Source organism: Ambystoma mexicanum, chromosome 8 (assembly GCF_040938575.1).
Source record: "Ambystoma mexicanum isolate Mex_15411 chromosome 8, UKY_AmexF1_1, whole genome shotgun sequence".
Lineage (NCBI taxonomy): Eukaryota > Metazoa > Chordata > Amphibia > Caudata > Ambystomatidae > Ambystoma > Ambystoma mexicanum.
Window position 1 is genome coordinate 1,725,783,965 of NC_090929.1, and position 24,242 is coordinate 1,725,808,206.

At 46.0% G+C, this 24,242-nt stretch overlaps 1 protein-coding gene across 2 annotated transcripts in view; it reads left to right on the top strand.

Moving 5' to 3' along the window:
• The window catches only part of LOC138473369 (zinc finger protein 793-like), a 731,413-nt gene that overhangs the window by 147,690 nt on the left and 559,481 nt on the right, over nucleotides 1-24,242 (top strand). For both annotated transcript variants that reach the window (XM_069612056.1, XM_069612057.1), the window contains exon 3: nucleotides 21,862-21,972. In XM_069612056.1, the coding sequence (XP_069468157.1) occupies nucleotides 21,862-21,972 (111 nt within the window). The remainder of the gene's footprint in view (nucleotides 1-21,861; nucleotides 21,973-24,242) is intronic.

Sequence of the window (24,242 nt, forward strand, 5' to 3'; positions counted from 1 at the left end):
TTGTACTTTCATATTTGGGAGGCTGGGCAGCTGACTGGTCCATACCATTAGTAATCCATGATGATCCAATACTTCGGAATTTTGGGGAATTCCAACGGGAATTGGAAAAGTTGTTTGCTAGACACACCCAAGGACAAGCCTTAGATAACAAATTGTCTCTCAGACAAGGAAGCCACGACTTGTTGACTTACATTGCCACCTTCAACCGTCTCATAACACAGACTAATTGGCCTGAGGAGAAAAGGACTACACTTTTTTTTACTGAGGGCTACGTGGTGAGTTAAAAGATGTACTAGCTCAAGTGGTCAACCCACCCGAGTGTTGTGCGGAATATATTAACCTGACGGTGCAATTGGACCATTGGTTACAGGACTGAAAAATGGACCGCACGAGGGCTGAAAGGAGGTCAGTTTACATGCGACCTCGGGACAATCAAACCAGAACCCATGAGCCCACTGAACCCATGCAAATTGGGGGATTGCAAGCCCCTATTTCTAAGGCTGAAAGGGAGAAAAGGAGACAACAACAACTTTGTTTATATTGCGGTAAAGCTGGACATTTCCACGAACACAACTGATAGTAGACTCATTATGGCCGTTCATAGCCAAAGCAAGGAAAAGACAAGAGGAACTGAAGAATAAAACCACAGAGACTGTATTGCCAAACATAAATGTTCCAACACAGGGGACAAGTACCAGTTCCACAGTACAACCATATACTAGACCAATGCCAGAATGGATACAAACATTTCTAGCCCGACAGAAAAGGATGTATGAAGACAGGGAAAGAGCTGCCAGACTCTTATCCACTCAAATGGCGCAGATGAGGAAGCCTGCACCATGGACCGGGATACCTGAAAATCCTCCAGCAAGAAAGAGCCATACAGATGCATTTAGGGATGTAGTTATAGCAAACTACAGGAAAATACTGAGAATCAAGAGAAGCATGCATTGAGATGACAATGAACTAAACTACCTGGAGAGCACAGCACAGCACTTTTGGGAAACAACATTTGGTACCAGCATATGAAAGAAGTTGGAAGACGAGATTCAGAAGGGGAATGCTTTGTTTGTGCTTTCCTACAATATGGCATGGGGAAATCCAAGAACTTCGTAGCTGTAGAAATCGATGTCCAGACAGCACATTGTCTGTCACACGTAGCAATGTGCAAGACCAGAGGCCAGTTCATGGGTAGTGATGCCTCATTAATATGGGCAACTGAAACAGCTTATCCTGACGAAGATGATTATGTTCAAGACATTAAGACAAGAAACAGAGCTCATACTAGGACTCATGTGATCAGGTACAAGAAGCCTGGAGTTAAAGGAGCAGGAATAAGATGGGAAGTGAACCCGAGACTAAATGTCCAAGGAAAAACTCCAGAGGAAGCTCGAAAGTGGAAGAATAGAGCCCAAATGCAGATTTGGGGAACAGTGCTTTCACCAGATGGGTGGGAAAAAGGAGTGGTGATTTGCAGAGCCTGGGTGATCACTGGACTCTACAAAGAAACTGTTGACATCATGCAGAATGGATGCAAGCCATTGTGGCCAAAACTTGCAAAACTATTGACATGGGTCGAAGACAGAGGTGGACCCTTGCAGATAGTGCCACTAGAAAGCCCAAAATTTTGCTTCATGATTAATGGCACTAGAAAGATGGGAAAGAATAAGAACTGTGGACGAGTTTTTGATGTCCCAGGAATGGTGCATGGAACTGCAGTAATTATGGATCATTATTGGGCATGTGGATCCAAAGCATACATCAGACTGCCAAGAGACTGGGGAGGTATATGCACAATAGTGAATGTCCACGTTCCAGCACTGGTGATCCCGAAAAGTGACCTGAATATTGACCGTTTCCCAAAAGCAGATGCTCACCTGAGGAAGAAGAGATCTGTGGAACTGATAACTCGGATGAAGAGAGAGAATTACTTCTCTGCTAAATCACAAGAAGCCTTTCATGCAATCCCATATGAACACAGGCTGTTCAGCCTCACCTCATTAGTGTTGACGACGAACTTCATGCTGAGGATCCAAGTTGGTGTAAATACTAAATGGTTGCAGATCACCAGATGGGAGTTACTGCAGACCATCAACATGACCATAAAAGGATTTAATGCGATCAAGGAAGAGTTGAGAGGCATCCGACTGATGACTCTTCAGAACAGATATGTACTTGACATGATCACAGCTATGGATGGAGGAGTTTGTGCAAAAATCATAGAATCATGTTGCACATTTGTACCATCTCACAATGAGGAGAATGGAACCCTAACGGAAGCCATAAGTATGCTGACAAACCTGCAGAACCAGATGATCAATTAAACTGATGAAGTTGAAGATGACAGCTGGTTTGGATCACTATTCTCGTGGGTCCCGCAATGGATGGCAGATGTATTCAAGTTCTTGGGAGCCCTGCTAGTGATGATATTGCTAGGATTTGGTGTTATAAAGATAATAATCTCTCAGTGCCAGAAGACTGCGAAGAAAGCCATAGGGATGAAGATCATGATTGATGTCAAGCCAGGATGGAAGCCCAAAGACCTGACTGATGAAGAGACTTTGTGAAGGCCAGCATTCACGCACCAGAAGGAACAAAGTTTCTCTATCCCAGAAAGCACAGAAATTATGTGGGAAAATGGGTTTATTGCAGCCCAAATGGACAATGTGAACTAATGACATGGAATAAAGACGAACATGTAAGAACAGCAGGAAGCTTGAAAGCACTAATAAAAATATGGACTCCAAAAAGACACTTCTTCAAACCATCATGTATAGACCCGGAAGATGAAGAAAGAACGAACCCAGGCGATGGAGTGAAGATAAATACAGAAGAACCGAGTAAGCTGAATCCAAAGACTGAGGTGAAAGTTGTGAATCCCCTCACTCCGTTACCATATACAGATATAGTACCTATATTAAAGTTACCTTTTCCTAACCAATAGAATTGTATGTTGTTGCACGTCAATTATGACGAGTTTTGAGTATAAATGAAGGACGATCGCATCACTGCTGATTTCCATGACTCCTCGTTTTTTGTACTTGTCATTAAACTGACTCCCTTTACCAAACCATTGAGTTGCCCTTATTGATTGGTGTTGGAGTAATGAATCTGCACCCCCATCCATCTCAAGGGTGCAGCTATCTCCTCTTAAAGTACTTCAGAGCAAACCTCGGCTCTATGGGCCGGCCGGGGGTCTCTGGAGTACACTATCTCCTCATGCTATCTGTGCTGGCTGCCTTACCACCAGCTTTTTGCCCACCCACTTAAAACCGCATATTTGATGTAGCACCCCGTACCATAAGGTGAGGCTTTCCAAGTTTTGCACACAAACTCATGTCTACTAGTAACCACTGTAACCACCTTTTCAAGCAAAACTAATTATGTAATTGACTATAACCTACTACTGCTGTAAGTAACCACTTAAGAAAAAGCGCCTAGATGACTCTGGGTTATGCGCGCTATATAAAGGCCAAAATAAATAAATTGTGATGAGAAAGTTCTCCGTGGATGCTCAATATGCTTGTGTTGGGGTTCCAGCAGGCTTGTTGCCACTGCAACAGTGAAGTTCTCCTCGGATGCTCGATGCGCCCTTCCCAATAGTTTGACTGCTACTACTGTGTCGGCGAGAGTGTTTTGAGCCTACCTCTCTTCCACCCCCGTGTCCTCCCCGGGTCTCTCGTACCTCCCGTTACCTTCTTTGGGACTTGAGTACGCCACTGGGGCTTCCTGGACTGGGGCGTGTCTCTCCGGCTCTTCGGGCTGCTCTGCTCTCCTCCAGCACTGCAGCGGATCCATGCTCTACTGGTCTACTCGGCCTTCTTCCTGCTTCATGTTCGGGTCTACTCCAGCTGGACCTAGAGAACTCCCTCAGCGCTTCACCGGTGTCCTCTGCTCTTCTGTGGTGGTCTTCTACACTACAGAAATGCATGGATCTACTCTCAAGGGAGTTGTTTGGCATGGGGGAGGGGTGTTGGGGATTGACATGGGCCAACGGCCTTTACCACAGGTGATCGTCCTTGTTCCCAGGGGAAGGGGGGGGTTACCGCCCCATCAGGTCCTCACGTATTTTACCAGCCCTAGGGGGACTATTGGGTAGCGACTGCACATCCCTAACCTCATGGGAAAGGACTTCCCCTTGGGGAATGGGGACGATACCTTGAAAATCGTCACACCACCGTACCACAAAAGGCAAAGGAGGTATCTCTCTTCTGTGTATTATCAGTTCTGATTTGGATCACTGTCAGTTTGTGGAAGTGTGAGGGCTGAGGAAGTGATTTCACTACTACTCAACCCTGAATAGCAGAAGTAATTTCGTCACAAGTACCTTTTTAGGAATGGTTCCTTATTTTTATAATTCAGTGTACGGGTGTTTACTGGTTTATGATTGCTTTTCATTACTTTCTTTTGCTTTTGAACTTGCTTTACTGCATTTACAGTTTTCTAGGGTTCTTATCTTAATCTGATGGTGGATGTACATATGTTTGGAGTGTATGTTTAGGGTGAGGGGACAGGAGATGAGAGGCTGACCCTCCTTAGGGTATGAGGAAAGAAGAGGCTCCATTTAGAGGTGCAGCACTGACGGCTCAGGTTGATGATGCTGGCCCTTTCCGACTGTTAGCGGAAAACACAACAGTGGATAGTCGAGGTATCCAGCGATTCCCTCGAATGCATAAGCCTCGAATGCAAAAACTTTAAAAAAAAACAGGGGTTGGGAGACCCCCGCCCCCCCATTAAAAAAAATGAAAACAAAATGCATTTTGTTCGATGGATTTTTTTTTCGAGGCTTTTGCATTCGATGCCTTTGCGTTCGAGGCTATCACTATAAACCGATAGTCGATGCTCTGCGGTGACAGAAATGCTTCAGAATAATTACCTAAATCTAGAAATTACGACTTACTGGTGCTATTCTAATCTTAATCAATACCCTTAAGGTCCTGAAGAAAGTGGTACTAGTTATATAATCCACTGAAACGGGTCAACCATACAAAATATAGGATGCCTAACCAACTATTGGCCACCCCTTTCAGAATTAGGTACATGGTTTTAAATTCACTTTTTGAGTTAAAGGCATGGTCTAGTAAAAATGTTTATTGTCCCTACGGGTCGGCCATGTTTTTTTAAGCCTAAGTGGCTCGATTTTAGAAAACTTTCCTATGGACCTCACCAGAGTTTTCGTCCATTAAACGCACGCGAAAACAGGCACCAGGGAGCTGCCATTTTGTGATAATCCTATCACTTGCCGCATCGCCCTGGCTGACCTGCTTCTGCGGCACTAAATCAATTCCCCCTGCCCCTGAGCCTGACATTATCCAAACATTCATATTCCCCGCCTCTCTCCGTGACGTTACTGTGCTGCGTAGGCAAACGCGCCCAGTCGTCTTCTACGCGACTCCACACAGAACCCGGAAACCAACACAGACCATCTCACAACACAGCGCGCCACAATTCGGAATATGAAACTGTACTTTAAAATCAAACAGCAACACGGTACATTTGGTAAAGTACATTTATTTGACATTAAATGTTTAGAGAATATTCAGCAATTGCCATATGAACTCAAAGCCATTTATTTTCTTTTATCTGTATCCGCCATGGTACACAGGGTGTTGCTTTTCGTTAAAAGAAGCACTTTGGAAGCACGGTGAACCGCAAAGCTGTTCCATCAACTAGGCACTAGTCCATCGTAAAGGTTGATATGTTGCTTCTAGCCACTAGTACAGCGTAAGGGCATGTGGGCCCTTGGCGATCGTCCCATATAATTGTCAGTGTGCTCCAGTTGTTCACACGAAGCTGCAGGTGTCTACTGTAAAAGCCATCTGCTGGTGTCGCAAACCGATGGCAGTAGCAGAAGGGGAGCAAATACCTGTTATGAAAACAAAAAAATTATAATTAGTCTCGCCAGCCGATCTTCATTAATATTACTCATTTTATTTATTACAGCCGATCAGAAACTATTTGCTTGCAAGGATAGTTCAATGGAGTATGTTCGGCTCTAAAATCAATGTGAAAAGTAACGAAATAAATAGAGGCCAACACACAATGATAAACGACAGTTAGTCTACATGCGTGAGGAATGATATGATATATGATATGGCATTTGTAACACGCCTATACTCAAGTGTTTCAAGGCGCGACGAGGCAGGTGGGGAACAAGGGCAGACAGACAACGATCCTACTAGGCCAGGTGTCTTTCTGATCGCGCATGGGGAAGGGGGGGGGGGGTAAAAGTGCTGTACATGGTTAGTTGAATACAAATTAAATAATAGGGCCAGCTGGTGGCAAGTGCAAGCTAAATGCTGGGAGAAGGGGCTGAAGGATACAGAGACAGTCCCGTAGTGCAGGTAGGCAGTGCAGGGAAAAGTGGCTGGGCCAAGGACCGAGATCGGTGAGACCAGTGGACCTGCATGCCCATGTGCCCACTACGAACACGTTTTCCTTGCTTTTCCTAGCTCTTCATTTATTCATGCATCCATTCATTAAATCTTCATTCCGGTATAAAAGCGTGTAAAGATTTACTTACATTATATTTGAAATTTCCATTGTGTCTCTTCGTAATGCAGTCCGTACAACGGACCGTGCTCTTGACAACGATTTTTTGTATACTGAACTAAAATGAAACTCGGTCTAGTTTCTGAATTGTCTGCCTTATCGTCTCTTACGTTATTGCGCACCCCCTTCAAATGTAGTTCTTTCGGCATGGTCCCTGTCTCAAGGTCAAAAAACAATAGACCCTTATACTTCCAGTGCGGCTTGTGGGCCTCATCTGGGCGCGAGCTGAAAATCAAAGCCGCTGTCCTTCGCATTCTTTATTTGCAACATCCCGTAGTATAGGCATCTGTGAGAACTTGAAGTTTAGAATCCCTCTATGTAGTTTGCCTCAATGTGCAAATGCGAACTGGCTTCTCTCCCATATGCCACGGCCCGCTTGGCGCGTTCTAAGTGCCCCAATTTTGTCCCCGTTGTCTGCGAGCTTTGCAGCCCAAATTGAGACATTTAATTTTTGGCGGAAGGTCAGGGAAAGTATAAAGTACCACAGGAGTTGAGTTAAAAGTGAGATTTATTGTTTGTTTTATTAATTGCAATACGCAAGCCTCCCCTCCGTTAACAGTGCGCAGCATTTACATTTACATGAGATGAGACATGAGAAAAATATATACATACACATATATGAGGTGAATAGAGAGAATCCAAAGATGACGCCCAGCTTGTTCGCCACCCATGATGGTGAAGGTAGGGGTTAGGGTTACAGGTACACTGTACAATAACATTTATTTACAAAAAGACAATCGTATTGCAATTATTTAAACCAGGATTTGTACTTCACAACCAGCTGTGCTTCGGGTGGGCATGGCACAGTCGCAATGTTCGGTGGCAATGGATCACTGCTCTGCACAGAAACGTCCAAAATTCCATATCTGTGCTTCTCTAACACAGCAACAATAAGGCCTTTCACAAAGTCGAACTGCATTTCATCATAGACTGGTTTGATCACCCATTGCTTACTTCGTTTTGAAAACACCTTAGTGTAGCGAGGCATCCTTACTTTACCCCTAGTCCTAGATTGTTCACGTCCGACATTGCTGTTATGGGCCAAGACCGCTAGTAGAGTGCGATGTTTCATGCCCCGAAAGCTAAAATGCAAGCGCTTTGGCCTGTACTTTAGGCACATATTGTGGAACACCTCCAAATCTCCTGTGTGACAGAATTCTGTCAGTCCTCTCAAATCTCTTGATAGAGTTTTGTCGAAAACAATCTTCTCAATGGCTTTGTGTGTCGGTGAAGATGGAATCAACCACTTCTTCTTCCTTGCCTCCTCTGGGGACAAAGGGCCATGTTCACATTGGTGGAAATGTTGATTTGCTGTCCAGCGGTGAACGTTGGTACAGTGGTGCATCAGTGACCGCCATTTTTCAAGTAGTATTTCCACTGACCCTTCACAAGTTTTTGAGCTCCACCAAAGATGGTTGGTAATAGAATGGGACCACTGCAAAATACTTTCAAAACCTTTTTTTTTCCTGCAGCTTTTTTGCCTGGCTGGAGACACGGGGTCTGAGGAGTCCATGTGAGCAATGGCCCCTTGGCATGGGATACCTTTTGAAGTGTACATGCAGTTTGGCACCTTGGCCTTTCGCGCCCCTGACGGCCCCCCATGCCAGCGCTCATCCACTGGCACGAACCGCCTTTGATAGTATTTCGTTGCTTATCAATAACAAATGCCACATACCGGAGATTCTTGTGAGCACAGACCCACACTTCAACCGGTGTATTATAGTGGTTAAGACCCTAAGGCCTGTATAATCCAATGGTAATTGTTAGTATAGATATATGTGTGACTTTTATATAGACATAACCTACTGAAAGACTTTGAACAAGTGTTATTTAGTGCATGCATTATCGAGAATATGTTATGTTAGCTTAGATAGTGACCACCCTGCTTCACAGCGACCAGACCTTCACCCATTCGGAGCACAGATGTCTGACGTCCATCCTTGAATGGAGACACACTTGGTTCATTTAAACAATCGAAACAACCGTTGTTAAAATATATGTGGTGTTTTATTTTGTATCTTATTTTCATGACACAAAAATACAAGACTTTAAAGATTATACAGGTCAGGTTGCAGCACAGCGAGAGAAAATCCCCTGTACTGACCGCTGTCACTCGGGAACGTTTCTCTAATGGCAGGAACGGCACAGGCGGGTATCACTCTTCGAACGCGGTGTCCAAGCCTCCCGTGGAGCCACCATGTAAAGGAACGATAGGCCACCAGCCTGTACCACCTGTGAAAAGGAATGAAACAAACTGTTTTTAAATGACCAAGATAAGTTTAATAAACGTTTGTTGTCAATGACAATTCTTGTAACTAATGGCATTCTGCACGGACAAATGCTATCTAGACAATGCACACTATTGAACGACTTACATGCGTTACAATGATATGTAGATGTAATTTTGGATATAGTAGAAGAACATGAAATAGGAGTGGCATGACAAGCAGAGTATACTTACTCGTTACTCGGATTACGAGGACGAACAGTTGCGCGAAGTTCGTGCATAAGCACCATCATTATTCTCAACACGGCCCGTGTGAGGCAGGCTGCCCTGAAGTCTGGCAGCTCGGTGATGCATTGCGGTCGTGGCTCGCCTTCCGAAATGTAGGCCAGGCATCCTGAGTTTTCTCGGCAGCAGCAGTTCTCCTCCTCAGTTGGCATTAGCTCGCACCGATTGCATGTGCACCAGGTGGAGACGCCGTCCATGCGACTAGGCCCAGGCTCTTCATCTGTTGATTTGTCCTGCCAACTGCCGTCCGAATCCCCATCGTTTTCGCGTGCTTCCCTTTCCAGTAGTTCCTCCTCGGTATACTCGGGCTCGTACATGTAGGGCATTATTGTAGCCATTGTGTGGTAAACAAAGTAAAATAATTTATCGAGATGGTACAGGTGTTCACACGGGCTACAAGCGGCGAAGGTAGCTGACCAGAGCACAGAAACGAGTCACAAAATACTCTAAGTAACACAGAGAGGAATGGAATCGAAAATCTGCTGCTGTGTGTTGTGAAACGGTCTGTTTATACTTATTGAGGAAAGAGGCGTCATGCCATTTCCATGGCGACACGTCATTAGCTGAAGTGCAGCGAATGTTGACACAAGACGTGCTTTGGCGTTGGGAAATGGGCGGTACGAGTCTGCTGATGACAGGCTAAGGGGCGGGGGATATGATTTAGTGCCGCAAAAGCAGGTCAGCCAGGGCGATGGGGGGGAAATGATAGGATTATCACAAAATGGCAGCTCCCTGGTGCCTGTTTTCGCGTGCGTTTAATGGACGAAAACTCGGGTAAGGTCCATAGGAAAGTTTTCTAAAATCAAGCCACTCAGGCTTAAAAAAACATGGCCGACCCGTAGGGACAATAACATTTTTTACTAGACCATGCCTTTAAAGAAGCAGGAGCATTAAAGGATTGTTTTCCCTTCTGTTTGGACTCAGAATCTGGGCACTCTGTGTTCTAACTTCTGTATTTTTAAATAGAAAAAACAGCCATCTCCTTTACAACGCTGTTGTTCTTGATTGCTCAGCCGGAACTTAAGGAGGGTCAGTCTCTCCTTCTGTCCCCTCACCCTAGACAAGCGACTCACCACCTCAGCCTAGGGAAAGTCACTACAGCTGGGACAGTTGCCATTGGTTGGAGGGTCAAACGGGCCATTCACTAGCAGTATCTTCAATAAAAGGAGCTAGGGAAATTGACCTGTACTTTATGTTTTGAAAATGTTTGGGAGTACGTGCAGGGTTCAGAAACCCTTCTTAGTCCTGAAAGGAAGGCATGGTATCAAACGGTGAAAATAGACACAAGTGATAGATCACAGTTCAAGTGTGTTTATTTAACTTCAATGGGTTGGTTAAACACTTATCGAAGTCTAAATCGAAGGATGGGAGCAAGCTACGACCATCAAATAATAACTCGGTCCTAGTGGAGTCTCTGTCAAAATAAAAGGCCCTATACTAATAACCCTATGGCCAATCCTTCTAAATACAAAATGTTGTGGGATAACGATGTACGCAAAAGAAAAGTGTTCAAGAAATGATATGTCAGGATAGTTGAGCAGTTGGCTTCTCTTTCCCATGTTTTCAGCACAGGGCAAGGCGGCACATGCGTGCTTCGCACACACTCTAGCCTCTTGGCCACGAAGTAACAATTCAACACATAGGCATTGGGGCCTTCCACCAAAGTCTTTCTCGCAATGACAGTCTCTTAATGTAGATGGCCTGATGCAGCAAACAAAACCCCAAAGTTCCTTTTCTTTGTCAAGGTTTCACTCTCAAGTTCAAGACTGGTCTCCGTCCTTCGGACTCGGACCACGGATCCCCCTCCTCCGGACTCAGACCCTTTTCTACAATGTTCACAGCTTGGTCTCCCTCGTTCGGACTTGGATCATGGATCCCTCTCATCTGGGCTCAGATCCCTTTTTGATACCAGATTCGAAGAATTTTGAATGTGCAATGGGTTTAAACCATCGCGGGACCACTTTGATTCACTTTACACAATTTACAGTTCACATGTATCTTCTGCTTTCATTTCCTTTCGCCCAGATACTGTACAGAGACCTTCGATTGAGCATATTCACACTGCCGTACCACTCTGTCAACGGTATTGAATCTTTTCTTCGGTATCTGGTCATTACATCGAATGCAATAGCATCAAATGCCATAGCATCAAATGCCATACCAGAGAAAGAAAAGCATTGCAAAAAAAAAGATTCAAATGCTTTTTTTTTTTTTTTAAAGGTAAAGGGTTTAAGTTTAATTAATGGGTTTTAAAGGTAAAAAAATATAATTAAAAAAAATTAATTCAATGCTTTTTTTCTCTGGTATGGCATTCGATGCTGTTTCATTTGATGCAATGGCTATAAACCCTATTTAGCTTCACTCGCGTCTCTCATCACACGCGGTTAACAATGTTCCTTCCAGGGCTCACTTTACAATGTTCCGCTTACAACCTTGACTTCAACACAGACCGGTCTCCCCAACTCACCAGCTGTGTTGTTCAGTCGCTTCTTTGTATTTGGAGCCAAGAATGATACCATGGCGTCCGCCATGGCTTCACTTACTCAGACATGCTGCCCTGATCACACCCCCACCCCCTCTCCTTCCCCTTGTACTTCTATTGTCGCACTTGCACATCGTGTCTTTCCTCCCTATGTCTTCCCTCCCTTGGCTTGTGGCGCCTAGAAACACTTGTGTACAAGTGCGTTATGAATGCCATATCATATCATATCATTTTCTTTTATTTGAAAATGTGTTTATTGGTATTCACTTAGTATCACATGACAGCAATCAATGGTACATTATGCATCCCAGTATAAATGTAACATAAAACAAACATACAAACAAAACACAGCAATTGCTTACAAACACTCTAATACAATAGTGTCCAAACCATGTGCCTTAGAGCTTTTATTCTCGCATGGGGGGTGACGGGCATGCCTGACCGCTCCCGATGCACCCCTATCGCGCTGAGGGGAACAGCCCTGCACCTCCACCTATCATCAGGCAGTGTGACCAAAGATTCCCAGCGTCTATGGGGGTTTGTCATCATGTGAACAGAACATTGCTAAAAGGAGCGCATTCCATGCCTCTATATTGGCGATTTGCTCCCTGAAGCCCCTCTGCAGGGCCCTGTGCCACACCGGTGTCTCAGCCGTACTCTACAGATGCATGTCCTGCAGCCACAACAAATTGTTCGGGCCCCCCGCCTGCTTCCAGGCCATTGTTCTCCTCTTCGCAAGGACACATGCTAAGTCCATTAGTCTAACTGCATGTCTTATTTTTTCTGGCCTGCTGTAAATTCCTAGGAGACATTCAGTCGGGGTCCACTCTTATCTGAGCCCACCAGCCTTTGCAAGCGTTAATCTGCCCATACTCCAGAAGGCCTGCACCTTCGGGCAGCCCCAGAACATGCGCATGACATATGTAGGGACAGTTCCACACTATGGGCAGTTAGGCAGTGCTTGGTCGTTAAATTTGGCAATTCTGGCAGGGGTCATCCCTGCCCGATGTAGGACATTGAGTTGCAGCCATCTGAACTGTGCATTCCTGGACACAGAGCAGACAAAAATATGTGCAGTTTCCACCTTTTTATCCTCTGACTCCGGCCTCGGGTCCAACTCCCAAGCGGCTCTGATTTGCACCCTTCCTTTGCTTCTAGCAGATAGGAGCCCATTATATAGTCGTGACACAGATTTCAACCCATCCTCAAGATCATACATATGCCATTTCCCTTTTGCCAGCCTAGCGATCCTCAGGTACCTTAGAAATTGTTCCTTTTGTATTCTTGTAGTGGAGAGTATGTCATTGAATTCTTTAAAGACCCCTTCCTCATACATATCGCCCCAGATGGAAACACCCACACCCTCCCAGTGTCTGCAAATCGCAAGGTCGCTAATATCGTGACTTAACTCTGCGGTCATCGGCTTTTGAGGAGAATGAGTGTCTCTGACCTTGAGTACCTTCATCACTCTGGCCCATATCTGCTGGCCTAGCCAGAGCACATGAGGCATCTCATCAATACAGTTCTCGTTTAGCCATAGCGCTTCCTTCAGTGTAGCTGTTTCAGAATCCTCCAGCATCAGTCTGTCAACACCTAAAGGCTCATCTGCCAAACAACCGGCAATAAACTGCAGCTGCGCTGCCAAATAGTACAGTGCAAGCCATGGGAGCTGCACCCCTCCCTCTTCATATGTCATATGTAGCATTGCATCCTGACCTTATGACGGCCTGTCCCCCAGATAAAGCTTCTGATTATAGGTTTGAGTCTTCTGGAGAAACTGACCTGGATAAGAAATTGTACGTTAGTGAAATGATATAATAGGCATGGCAATACAATCATTTTCATGATTGCAACTCTTCCCAATGGGGACAGAGGCAATCTTCCCCAGAAGTCCATAGATGTTATCACCCATCTAAGAGCCCCGACAGTGTTACGGGTATGAATTTCCTCAGCCGAGTGTGAGATGAGTATTCCCATTTACCGGAACTCGTGCACATCCCGCCGCAGAAGGACATCATCCGCGTAAAGTGATACTAAGTGCCTGGACTTCCCAGCCACACTGAATTCCGCACACAGGTATACCACGAGGGGCTCCAGTGCTAGAATGTACAGCAGTGGAAACAGCAGGCAGCCCTGTCTGGTGCCTCGCAAGATGTTCCAGGCCGTAGATGTATGCAGACCATGGCCATTGGTTTCGTGTATAACAGTCGCACCCATTGTGAAGCTCGGCCCAAACCCAAATCTACATAGCAACGCATATATTCACTCCCAGTAAATGGAATCAAATGCTTTAATAGCATCTAGTGTTATCACGGCGCACACACAGCATCCAGCTGCGCAGTCCTGTCTACAATGTACTGCAGCCGCCATAGGGTTGCTGAGGTATTCCGCCCGGGAACAAACCCTGTTTGATCCTCGTGTACCAGGGACTCTTTGACCCGGTTGAGCCGGCCAGCCAGCGGCGCCGTGAGTATCTTGATGTCCTGGGTCAGCATGGACAGGGGCCTATACGAATCTTGCAGTGTCTTTCACTGGCTTGATAACCGGGACTATCCTAGATTGCCTCCTACTGCTTGGTAAGTGCCCGAGCTTGTACGCTTCCTCATATACCTTGTGTAGTATAGGGGGCAAGGATACGGCCATATTTTTTTATAGAACTCTGGGGGGGAGGCCATCTCCCCCCGGAGCCTTTCCATTTTTAAGGGTTCGTATCACACCCAAGATTTCAGTCACGGTTATAGGTTTGTCCAAAGCACAAGCTTGTTCAGTGGTAAGCCTCATCTGCTCGATTTAGGACAGCGTATACTCCATGTCATCTTTATCAATGGCCCGGCGTTGTCCATATCGGGTGTTATAGTATGTGCTAAAAGTGTAATTTATTCTTGCCTGCGAGCGCCAAAGCACACTGCTTTCATCTTGGATCATTGTGCTTGGACGTCAAGGGGCTTCACTGGTACACAGTTCTGCCAAGAGCCTCCCCGACTTATCTCCCCCATCATGTAACCTCGAGATACAGGTATTGTCAAATTTGCTCAACCTCACCCATGCCAAGGTACACTGAAGTCCCAGAGTCGGCAGCTCTGCCTCTGTCTCAGCATCTAGTGCTCCACTATTTTGAAGGGTGCAAATACGATCCTCCAAATTATCAAGTTCCCTTCGCAAAGACTTTCTGATGCCCCCCAGCTATAATCCCCCCCCCCCCGAACCACCACCTTGAGCCTCTCCCATCTGTCCACACTGCCTACATTTCTCTCTAGGTAGTCTTGTCGGGTTTCATAAAAATTTCCAGAAGGTCTCATCCAGTAGGGCCCCTGTGGAAATGCGCCACGTTGGTATTGGTGGCCTACCCCAGTACATACCCATATCGACAGGCCGCTGTATGTAGCTTCTACAAACTCGTCAGCATGCTCTCTCCCCACAAACATATAGTCAATCCTAGTGTAGAGCTTATGTGGCACAGAGTATGAGTAGCTTCTGTTAATACCATTGAGGTTCCTCCATACCTCCTGCAGTGACAAGTCCTCCACCACCTCATTGAGAGCTATAGAAGCTGGCAGCGGTCTCAAATGTGTGGGGCCAGTTCTGTCCCTGGTGGGGTCTAGTACGCAATTAAAATGCCCGCCCCAAATATACAATGAGCTCCTTAGGCATGCCACTCTAAATGAGCGCAGAAACGTGGTCGTCTCATGATAAGGTGAATAGGAATTAACAATGCACACCTCTCTGCTCAACATACCCATGAACCACAACAAGCCTACCCTCTTCATCCTTCTCAACATCAATCAACTGAAAGGGAGTTGCCCAACTAATCCATACGAGGACACCTCTCGCATACCTAGAATGGGTAGAACCATACCCCACACCTCCCCATCTGGCCCCCACCCTCTCCTGCTTATTTGGCAACAGGTGTGTTTCTTGTAGAAGCGCTAAGGAGACATTCTTCCTACGCAGATACGATCGAATTTTGTTCGGCCTCATATAGGTATTCATCCTCCGAACATTCTATGTCATCGCCTTAATCCCGGTCATTGCAACTATCTATGTTCCAATATCCCTTCCCTGTTGCTGCCCATCGGCATGAGATCCCATGTGCTGCCCTTTCCTTTCTCAATTTCCGATACAATGCCCAGTAACCTAAAAACCAAACTTAACAGTCCACCTGGGACTGCACACACATTCCAGGACCTACCCAGCATCTTATAGACCAAAACCAAGTCCTTGAACACAGGACAGCTGAACTCCAAGTGTGCTCAACAGCCATTCAAGCAGACCCGCCTATATGTGGTGGAACGTCACCAGTAGGACCACAGGCGGTGGTGTCCGCAGCATGCAGCACCCTCCTCACTGGTGTGATTCGTGAGGGTCACTAGATGGTGTCCCGCCGTGAGGGTCTGCGTAACTCCCACATGATGCAAATAACACCCCATCGGGGAACTTCAGTGTACGATAAAATAATCATGCCTTCAATGTACTGTAATATGAATTTGCAGCAGCGTGTCCGTTAGTGTTTACAGATACTCAATGGTTCTGCCGGGCGTTACTCCTTTGTCCTCAGCTGTTTGGCCCGCCAATCCAGCGTACATCTGCAGGATCCTCAAAGTAGGCTTTCCCCTTGTAGATCACCTTGAGTTTGGCGGGGTAGAGGAGCATATATCAATGCGCAGTCTCTTTTGTCAGGATGAACATGTTCACTGAAATTAAGAATCTGGGCGATGATTGATTGGCCCTGGGTGGTGGTCTGCGCTGTGTGCCCGATCCACAGTAAATCCCTGGGACAATTTGCCCGGGCCAATTTCCTGAAGTATCATGTTCTCTATGTACGTGGTGGCATTGTACCCTTCTCCCTCTGGCAGGCCTAGCACACAGAAATTATTACGTCGGGGACCGGCCCTCAGCCTCCTCTGCGCGTAGCTCCAGCACGGCATTCCATTTCACCAAGTCTTTTACCATAGCACCCAGGTTATTGGTAGTGGAGGTGTATTCAGCAAGCACTGCCTTGTTGTTGGTCACACGTGCAGACGGGACGTCCTGTCTTGGTAGGTCAACATCGAACTTCACTTCATCCAATTTTGCCGCTATTGCGCTACATAGTGCTGTGATTGCCCCCAGAAACCTGTCCTCAAGTTCTTGCCGCTGGGGGTTGGAGTTCTGTGAACCATGCAAGCGCAAGGGCGCTGCAGTGTCTTTTGGCACAACTTTGGGAGCAAAGGAGTCTATGATGGTGCCTTTCTGCCCGTCCTTGTTCTTAGTGGCCTGCCTATCAAGTGTTTTATGGCCAGGGGGTGTAGCAGCTAGTGCCTCCTCCGAGGTCACCGCTTGTTCCGCTGGTTCTTGCAATAGGAGCCTCAAATTAGTATCAAAGATGAAAGGAAGTACAGCAACCGTGGTATCAGGAGGGCTCCAACAGGGGTGTGTCCATACATGCAGGATGATAGTGAGGGCACAGGGATAGCGACGCACAACCAACGTAACCGCTCCCTCTGCGTCACCCCACAGAGACGCACACGAGTCCGTATGATGTGGCCTGAGGTTCACTATAGCATCCTTCTTGCAGAGTGTACCAAGCTGCAGTCGGACTAGTGGCAGGCCCGTGCCTCAGCTACCAGCTCTCTACACTATTATCTTAATCAGGGGCTGCATAGATGTTGTTCCTCGTAATGCTATGTATTACCCCAGTCGGCCCCTCTTATGCCATACCATCGTTCACTGCAAAGCCTCCCGCATCCCTGTGGTGACTGCTCTGGGGGATGGGGCTGCTGTGTAACACTCTATCCACAGTGAGCTCACAGCCCCTACATGCACACAGAATCGGGCTTCAACCAAATGAACTATGGGAAGCACCAGCCTCATGTCCTGCGCCCCCACGGGTTGCCGGCAACCACAGGCCTCTGCTCGGCTCTCAGTAGCTCACAATCATCCGAGCCCAGAGTAGATGGCCATACAAGCCTTAGCTTGCAGTCTTCCCCAGGGCTCCCGCAGCGCGAGTCTCGCGCTCTCCACAACACAGGTCTTGGTGCGTTTCCTCAGACTCCACCAGCCATTTTATCAGCCATTGCTTCGGCCGCGTAAGCTCGCAGCAACGAGGCAGCGGAGCAAGAGAGGGCATCTGCTTCTGAAAATGCCTCAAAGTGTGGCACATGCCGCTGCTGCCCTTTCAAGAAAGTGTTTATCAGTCCAGGATGCCATGCCCTGAAGTAAGGGGCATCATCGGCCCGGGAGCTCACAGCGTGGTCTCTAGCCACGTCCCTGCCATATAATATCATATCTACTGAAAGAACTGGAGAAATGGGCTAAAGCGAAAGAAATAATACCAAAACAGACTGGCTTTAGAAGGGGTCACTCAACGGGCCTGAATGGTATTACTCTGGCACCTATTTGCTATGGGAAAGAAACACCAAAACCATCAAAGACATTTGCAGACTTCATAGATCTATCCAGTGCTTTTGATTTAGTTGATAGAGAGAGACTCTGGCTCAAGGGCTTCAGAAAGGACGCGCCTATGCCTTTAATAAATATCTTAGCAGCCCTTCATGATAATAACACAGCCGTTGTAAGACTAAACTGCCAAGGCCTTCTGTCGGACGAAATTCAGGTGAAAAGAGGAATAAGACAGGGCTGCATGGTGGCCTCGTTTCTCTTCGATTTCTACCTTGCCGATTTCGGTGAGGAAGTAGATTCTGCAGGTCTAGCAAGTGCAAAAGTGGGTTAGGAAGTAATCAAATGGCTCATGTACGCAGACGACATTGTGCTCCTAGATAGAACACCTGTGGGTCTTCAAAGGATGTTGTCTGCTCTTGAAATATACATGAAAAAAAACGTTCTAATAGTCAACCCAGATAAATCAAAAATAGTCGTCTTTGGTGGTTGCGGAAACGCTGACCGATTCCCTTGGAAGATAGATGGCCGAATCATCCCTGTGGTAGACGAAATTAAGTACTTAGGATATACACTGTATGCCAAACCAATAAAGGCACAAATACTATCTGATATCACATGTGCAATTAAACAACTAACAGCGCAACTGCAAATATTTTTTGGTCAGTAATGCAAATTCTCACTGATTCCAGCACTGAGAGATTATAAAGCAAAGATCATCCCAACTCTTCTAAATGGAATAGAGGCAAAACCACTGGCTTGGGCGTTGGACTGGGATAAAATTGAAGGTTCTATTTCGAATGAAAATCTTAAATCTCCCCAAAGGCCTACCAATTTCTCGCCTTCATTTTGAGTTGGCCTTAAAATCTTTAAAATCGCAAATGGACTGGAAATTGCTTTCTTTCTACAGACTTATTATGGATCCTTTACGAAATTCGCTGTATGAAGATCTCAAAAAAGCACTTGGGTCAGAATTCGCCAGTCCTGCTCAACCGAAAAAACGAGGTAAAAGAGAGTTTAACAAATTGCGATAGCAATGAAGATCTTTTGGTGTCAAACCAGATGAAGACAAAGGAACAGATAAAAACAGCAGATTGGATTAAGACAATAAGGGAAATGAGAACATCATCCTCCTCAACCTCCTTATCCCTACTTGAAAAAAAATTGGGTTTTTTACCGAGATATCTAATAACATTTCCAGATCCCAAAATAAGACACAATTTTCTCAGAATGCGGCTCAATTTAGTTCACACAGGAGCTGTTCAAGTCACAAGGGGTCCAGAAAAAAGTGCCAGAATTTTAGGCACGGGCTGCAGAGATCTAAATTATCAGACGCTAGAGCATCTTCTGAGACATTGCCAAGACACCTTAAATGCCAGAAAAAAACATTTGGGAAAATTTGTCGCTAATTTAGATCTAGAGACAGGTCTCATCACTGATGTTCTGGAATAGACTGATCACTGGGCAAGTGACGGCATTGGCGATAAATGTAATCAGAATACTTGTAGATAGAGAATTCATTTGATCAAAATATTGTTATTATATAGACATGTCTGTCTGTAGTTTCTTAAATTTAAAAAGAATCTTATGAATTGGTCTGCAAATAATCATATTTTTTCTGATACTTTCTCTTTTTGTGAAAAATCTAATTTAGATGATAACACAAATAAAAATAAAAATAAATATATTGCTGTGTATTCTTGCTCGAAGTTTGGCAACCTGTCTGTATTTTACAGATATCTTCGGTGAGGCCTGCTTTCTTATGTTTCTCATTGCTGCACTGTATGCTCAGTGAGGCTTCTTTCTTGTGTTTCACATTGCTGCACTGTATTCTTGGGAGGCCTGCTTTCTTGTGTTTCTCATTGCTGCACTGTATGCTTGGTGAGGCTGCTTTCTTGTGTTTCTCATTGCTGCACTGTATGCTCAGTGAGGCCTGCTTTCTTGTGTTTCTCATTGCTGCACTGGATGCTTGGTGAGGCTTGCTTTCTTGTGTTGCTCATTGCTGCACTGTATGCTTGGTGAGGCCTGCTTTCTTGTGTTTCTCATTGCTGCACTGTATGATTGGTGAGGCCTGCTTTCTTGTGTTTCGCATTGCTGCACTGGATGCTTGGTGAGGCCTGCTTTCTTGTGTTTCTCATTGCTGCACTGGGTGCTTGGTGAGGCCTGCTTTCTTGTGTTTCTCATTGCTGCACTGTTAGCTTGGTGAGGCTTCTTTCTTGTGTTTCTCATTGCTGCACTCTATGCTTGGTGAGGCCTGCTTTCTTGTGTTTCTCATTGCTGCACTGTATGCTTGGTGAGGCTGCTTTCTTGTGTTTCTCATTGCTGCACTCTATGCTCATCTCATTTCCCTGAAGGGGTCCCATCTGGCATTTGGGATCCCACTGTGTTTACCTTATTGGGAATCGCTGTCCCCAACACGCTGCTTGCAGGAACTGTGTATTGACAAAAAGACAATGTAACCTCACAATCTGAGTTTTCTAGCTCTGAAGCTATATCAGCTAGGCCAGGGTCAGGGACTTGGCGGGGAACTCTGGAGCTCCCTCTCTGTTCTGCTTCCAGGTAAGCCACGGCTCTGGCAGCCCAGCATTCCTGGGCTGCAGAGTATCATCCGGTCCTTGGAATGGGGTCTAGTACACGATGATGTCGTCCTAGCTACCAAGCTGCACTCAATGATGCTTAATGCAATACTATGCCTGATATGCCGTGACTCTGATGCAAACAGTTGCCGGGCCGCCCGCCACTGATGCTGCAGATCACCATAATGATTATGATGCAGAAGAGCTAATGATTCAGCAGGAAGTCATATTAACCTTCAAACATTGAGTGACTCCATTGGAAGTGTGTGATTAGGAGCAGCCGTTTGTAGGAGTTATTTTGTTTCGGTGAGAAGAGTCGCTGAGGGCAGTGCGCTGAGGGCAGTGCGCTGAGGGCTGTGCGCTGGCTGAGGGGAGTAGAGTGGGGGGAGCAGTGTGGCTGAGGGGAGCAGTGTGGCTGAGGGGAGCAGTGTGGCTGAGGGGAGCAGTGTGGCTGAGGGGATTTAGGGTGAGCTGGAGGGCTCAGGGAGAGTAGAGTGGGTCAGCGGAAATGTAGATTGGCTGGTTAGTCTGAAGAAAATTCCAGCATAGTCATTGCATACATATATTAGCGTCATCCCTTTTAAGACGCCTTGTGACAGAAGTCAGACCTGGCCCCTTTCTGCTTTGTTCTGAGGTTAAATGAGTCATCTCTTCATACACAATGCGGTTATCCGCCCTGAACTTGCAAACTCTTGAGGATTCCTTTTCTAACTACCTCTTAACTAGCTTTTTGTAATGTAGCTTGTATTACAAAGGGTCCGGATTTGAAACTATGTCCAATCAATAGTCATGGGCTGATGTCGATTGGATGGAAGTGGTCTGCAATTATTTTTCTCTGCTCATCAACAGTGTCTACTCTCAGTAAACCTTCACCTGCTCACGAACAATAGTATTATTTAGACTGTAAAAATCAGCGACAGAAGGCCCCTAATCATTGTGCATCGTCCTTTCTCGTGTCTTGTGATTGAAGATAAACCCTGATGGGAATTGACACAGAACGTTCCATTCTTTCATCTCTTCCCCACATGTACTGCTGGTTTCTTTGTTTTAGTGCTTTCAACTCTTGTTCTATTTCCACAGCTTTTTGTTTGATCCACCCCTGTGGTTGTATGCCTTGCTCCTTTTGCCATTACTATTCGTTGGTGTTAAGCTGTCTGCCCCCCACCTGTAATGCGATGTTGGTGGGATTCACACCGCTCTCTGCTGCTCCCGTCTCCCTTTGTTTTCGTTCCTTCCACATTTGAACTTCAGTAGAGTTCCCTAGTGATGGCTCTCTTTTCCGTCATGGTGAAGGCTGAGCATTCCCCTTGTCTCACTCGCACACACATGCCTACATTATTATATTCTGTTTCCTTTAATTCCAGGTCCGCTTATTGCTAGCACTGTCTCTTCATTAAGAGCGAAAGAAAAAAATGAACTTTGCCCCATGGATGTCGAGAACTCTGGGAGCAGACACAGGCTTAATCCTTCACCAGGTGAGTGACTTCCATTACCTGTCACCCGCGAGCGCAACAAGGGCCATATTTCACGAATTAGTTGTACCTGCACCCAGACAGTACACATATTCACCATCCTATGTCCCTGTAACCACGTTTGGTGTTAAGTTTCATACTGATCGGGAAGTGTCATGACCTTCCCCTCCATTGCTCCCTCTCTTGTGGAGCAGATAGCTGTGTGGAGCGGATAGCTGTGTGGAGCGGATAGCTGTGTGGAGCGGATAGCTGTGTGGAGCGGATAGCTGTGTGGAGCGGATAGCTGTGTGGAGCGGATAGCTGTGTGGAGCGGATAGCTGTGTGGAGCGGATAGCTGTGTGGAGCCGATCGGATGAGCGTGCAGACCGGATGAGCGCATAGGCAGACTGGAGTGCATGCGCGGGGAGGACGGGAGTGCATGCATATGGAACACATGAGAGCATGCATGAAGCACACTGAAAATGAGGGATAGACTAGAGCACGCAAGACGAACTATGAATGCACGAGTGTGTACCTGATCGCATAAATTGCGTGACGTACATAATATGCATTGGTATGCGGGAACATTTGAAAGAATATATATCATACCACGCCTACTCTCCTCTTTACACCACCACTCAAATAGAACACAGGGATACTATGACACCATTCGGTATAACTGTTCTCATATCAACATCTCCCGCTCACTCCCCATCACTCTAAGTAACCACCGCTGGTTTTACACCCCCAGCCAGGCGTTTCTCATCAGGCCTAACGCAGCCACACTCGAGCTGGATAAATTCTGCCAGAGCAAACACATTCTCCTGACCTCTCAACCACCACACCTACCGCTAAGAAGCAGCTACCACATTAACTCCGCACCAGCTGCACACATACCTTGTGCGCACACGCACCTTTTGACTCTCTTCACCCTCTCTACTGACCTGAACTTCGGTTCCCAAGGGCGTTCAACCTACCAGCGCCTTCAGACCATACCAATGGTATATAAGGCGCTATATAAATGCAAAATAACAATAACCATAACAATTGTATTGGATGCCAAAGAGGAACTGGCCATGAGACACATGTTGAGTGTTCTGCACACTCTGGTGTTCTTTCAAGCTCCATTCCTCATGGAGCACTGGGATGAAAGGGGTGCACTGAGCAAAAGCAGGTGCTCAAGCCTTGTGGAGACGGATCACATTTGTAATCCAACTCTATTGTGCATTTAGCACTGGGCAGAATTTACTTTTGCTCAGTTTGGTGAAAGAGGATGGTATTTGTTTTGCAGGAACGGCCTTCTTTTGTTTCCGAGAGCCACCACATCCTCACCTTTAGGCCTAGATACACTTGTTGAAGAACACACACAAATACCACATATCTTGCATGATACACATTTACATTTAAAACCTTATTTTGGAAGATGTGGGCTATACCCTCTCCTTTCTTGTTTATTGATTTATAAAGCTCATCAAACCCGAAGGTATCTGGGCGCGTTACAGAAAGTTACAAATTTACATTTAGAGCAATTACAGACAATATATACAGAAGGATACCAAAAGGAGCATGCACTATAACACACGTTGACAGTGACAAGCGTCAGTTAGAAAGCAGAGGTACATTATGTGAACATAGAAAGTAACTCAGTGGCTATCCTGGGCATTGGTCCTTCGCCAATAGCCAATTGATGGTATTTTTCCTAAAGCTAGGGAAGGACTGGTCAGATCTGAGAGGGAGGGAGGGCGTTCCAAAGCTGAGGAGCCATAACGGGGAAGCTGCTCACCCCTGCTTTCTTCAATTTGTATCTGGGAACTACCAGACGGAATGGGTTGGCAGCGGACGTGTGAGGATGTTTTGACAATTTTATCAGTTGGGTATAACGGGGGAGCATGATTAAGACATTTGTGGGTTAATGAGACTGTTTTGAGCTGAATATTGTCCTTGATAGAAAGCCATTTATTCTGTCGCCTCGCCTTCGAGATGTGTTCTCTCCTGGGAATACTTAAGGCAGTTCTAAGTGCATTATTTTGAAGTATTTGGAGTTTATTGACAATGTACTTACTCGCACCGAAGTAAAGGGCATTGCAATAATCCAATTTTGAAAGGATAAGGGCTCCAGCTAAGGTAATGCTGCTCTCTTTGGAGACGAAAGGTTTACAGGTCCGTATCAACTTGCAAGTATATGCTGTTGCAGAGGGCGTGGCGTTAACTTGCGTGCTTTGATTAAAAGGCAAGTCTAGGTAGAAGCCTAGCATTTTTACCCTTTTTACCACTTTAATGTTATTCCCGTCAAT